General features: G+C 47.6%; 1 protein-coding gene across 2 annotated transcripts in view; it reads left to right on the top strand.

Moving 5' to 3' along the window:
* The window catches only part of Nup35 (nucleoporin 35), an 11950-nt gene that overhangs the window by 7724 nt on the left and 1726 nt on the right, over positions 1 to 2500 (top strand). For both annotated transcript variants that reach the window (XM_043003753.2, XM_043003752.2), the window contains exons 5-6: positions 2083 to 2230; positions 2410 to 2500. The exon at positions 2410 to 2500 is cut by the window's right edge and continues 63 nt beyond it. In XM_043003753.2, the coding sequence (XP_042859687.1) occupies positions 2083 to 2230; positions 2410 to 2500 (239 nt within the window). The remainder of the gene's footprint in view (positions 1 to 2082; positions 2231 to 2409) is intronic.

The following is a 2500-nucleotide window of genomic DNA, read 5'->3' as shown; positions in this document are numbered from 1 at the left end:
CTTCCACAAAGACTCGTCAATGGCGATGTCTTTCTCGGGGACCAAGGACTCAACGAAAGCAGTGTTGAGGGCGTCTATAACCGGGCGGAGCTTCCACAGACGGTCTCGGGAACCTGTTCCCCATCCTCCAGATGCGCGAAATGGAGGTGGGTTGTCAGGTGGTCAAACCTATCCTGGACATCGTCTGTGGAAAAAGCTCGACGCGAACAGTTGGATGGTGGGACCAGAAATCCCGGTAGCACGGGATCTTGTGGAACCCCATGGTCACCCGCAAGCCAAAGTAAGCCATCAGCTCCTCCTTGGACATGGGAGTCCACTTCCTCATATGAGGGGAGACAGGAGGAGAGATCCCTGCATACCTAGAAGCAGACAAAAAGCAAACGTCAGTAAAACAATTCCATAAACGGGTTATATACACTCAAACTGTAATAATATAGGAGACAATAACAGTGAAAAATTACAAACTCACCTATTGGTCTCGCGGATGATATGCTGAAGGAGATCGTCCGTGAAAAAACACTGGAAGATCTCAAGGGGGCTGCTGGTTTCATCCAGGTCTGCCTTGACCCCAGGAGAACCAGCAAACCCGAACCTTTTCGGGACGTTATCCCTCTTTCGCCAAACGAAATTAGGAGTCCCAGGTTCGTTCCTACGCCACACTTTGGTGGCGAAGGGTTGACAAAGGCTCGTCACTGTCTAGGGTCGTGTCCGCCTGGCTGACATAGTCCAGCTCGTCCTCCGAGCTTGTACTATTATCACTGTCCTCCTCTGCCCTGCGAGGAACGTATTCGTCCCCGCTACTCTCCCCGTCAGAGGAAAAGTCGGGGGGACGTCAGTCTTCGCGAGGCAGAGGAGGCAGGTCTGCGGCGTAACCCTGATGTTGATGGCTGAGGCTCATCAACATCATCAAACAGGAGGAGGGGAGGAGGAGCGTTTGGCGCTGTCTCTTCGGAGCCATGTCGAGTGATTCTATGGGGGTCGTTGACCTCCTTTTATACCCGAGGTTTGCCCCAATCTCCCGCCAGGTGACCGGTGGCAACGTCATATCGAAGTACGTGGAGGAAGTTGGCCAATCAGGTCAATGGAATGACGTTGTATCCTGTGACGTTGGTCTCACGCGATTTTACGTAAATGGTGACGCTTTGTCACGTGACTCACGTGACTCACGTGACAAAACGTCATCATGACGACACATGCCGTGATGTCGGTCGCACGTGACGTCACGTGAATGATGACGCGCGATTCACGTGACAAAACGTCACGTATGTGACGTCACATGCTGTGACATCACACGCTGTGACGTCACACGCTGTGACGTCACACGCTGTGACGTCACATACGTGACAAGGAAACTCAGGTAAGATCTCTGCTTTTACCTGTTTACTTTACCTGCCGCCCGCTGTTGCAATGGCGGTGCACGGCAAAGGCAGAAATTGCGTAAACATAGTGTCAATAAACAAATTTGTTTTAAAGACATAAAATAACCTTATTTCGATTATATTTTGCCTTAGAACACTCCCGTATATCATTCTCCATCAACTGGAATATTTACAGACTCGTCACACGAGTGTGACGCCCGTCGTTGACGATTTGCTGGTGAGTCACACCGGTGTGACATACCGTCGTCGCGCCCTATTTGCCGCGTCACACGGGTGTGTCACCCGTCGTTATTGGGTTAACCTTTTGCTAATAGGGCTGTTTTGGTTCCTAATGATCTAAACATGGTTATTTAAAATGCGTTAGCCTAAAACCTCAAGCTACTTGCCTGCTCTGGCTGTAGTTAAGTGCTACATGCCCAATCAGACGACACACCAGCCATAAGGAAAGCCACGACAAAATATGCGGTCCCTGGCGGCTGGTACTGCCACCACTCACTTGTCACATAGCATTAACGGGTTAACAATGACTTGCAATTAATTTCTATATCTCACTCTTCCTAATGAAATTCTAATTTCCTGTTTGTAAGAAGCACTTAGATCCCTTTTTTTCTATTATAGATTATATCGACATTTAGATCTTGTTTGAAGCATATAACATTTTATTAATATCATTATTCTTGACATCACTCTTGTTCTAATGCAGGTACTCCAATTAGTCACGGAGGGCAAGTGGGTCAGCTGACGCCAGGCACCCCCATTCAGCCCGGCAATCAGTCCTTGTATAGTAATGTTGCCTTCACTCCGAGCAGGGACCAGACCAGCCTCTTGAGTCACGACACTTCCTTACAGACGTATGTGTAATTTCTCCTCTATACATTTGTTGTAGGTGTTTCGTAGCCATGCTGTATAAAAAAAAATTCTTTTTAATTGCCGAATTATACATACCATTAGAGATTTACTCTATTACCAAAACAACTTAAGATAGTATTACTATAGTATCAAAGAGTTAACAACTGTGATATTGTTACAGGTCTCTATGTGATACCCTAGAGGATTCTTGGGTCACTGTGTTTGGTTTCCCGGCAGCCGCTGCTTCATACATCCTGACACAGTTCACACAG

Source organism: Penaeus japonicus, unplaced genomic scaffold, assembly GCF_977035675.1.
Source record: "Penaeus japonicus unplaced genomic scaffold, GWHDUDI00000001_assembly GWHDUDI00000002, whole genome shotgun sequence".
NCBI classification, from domain to species: Eukaryota; Metazoa; Arthropoda; class Malacostraca; order Decapoda; family Penaeidae; genus Penaeus; species Penaeus japonicus.
Note: the sequence above shows the minus strand (reverse complement) of the source record. Positions and strands in the feature narration are given on the sequence as shown.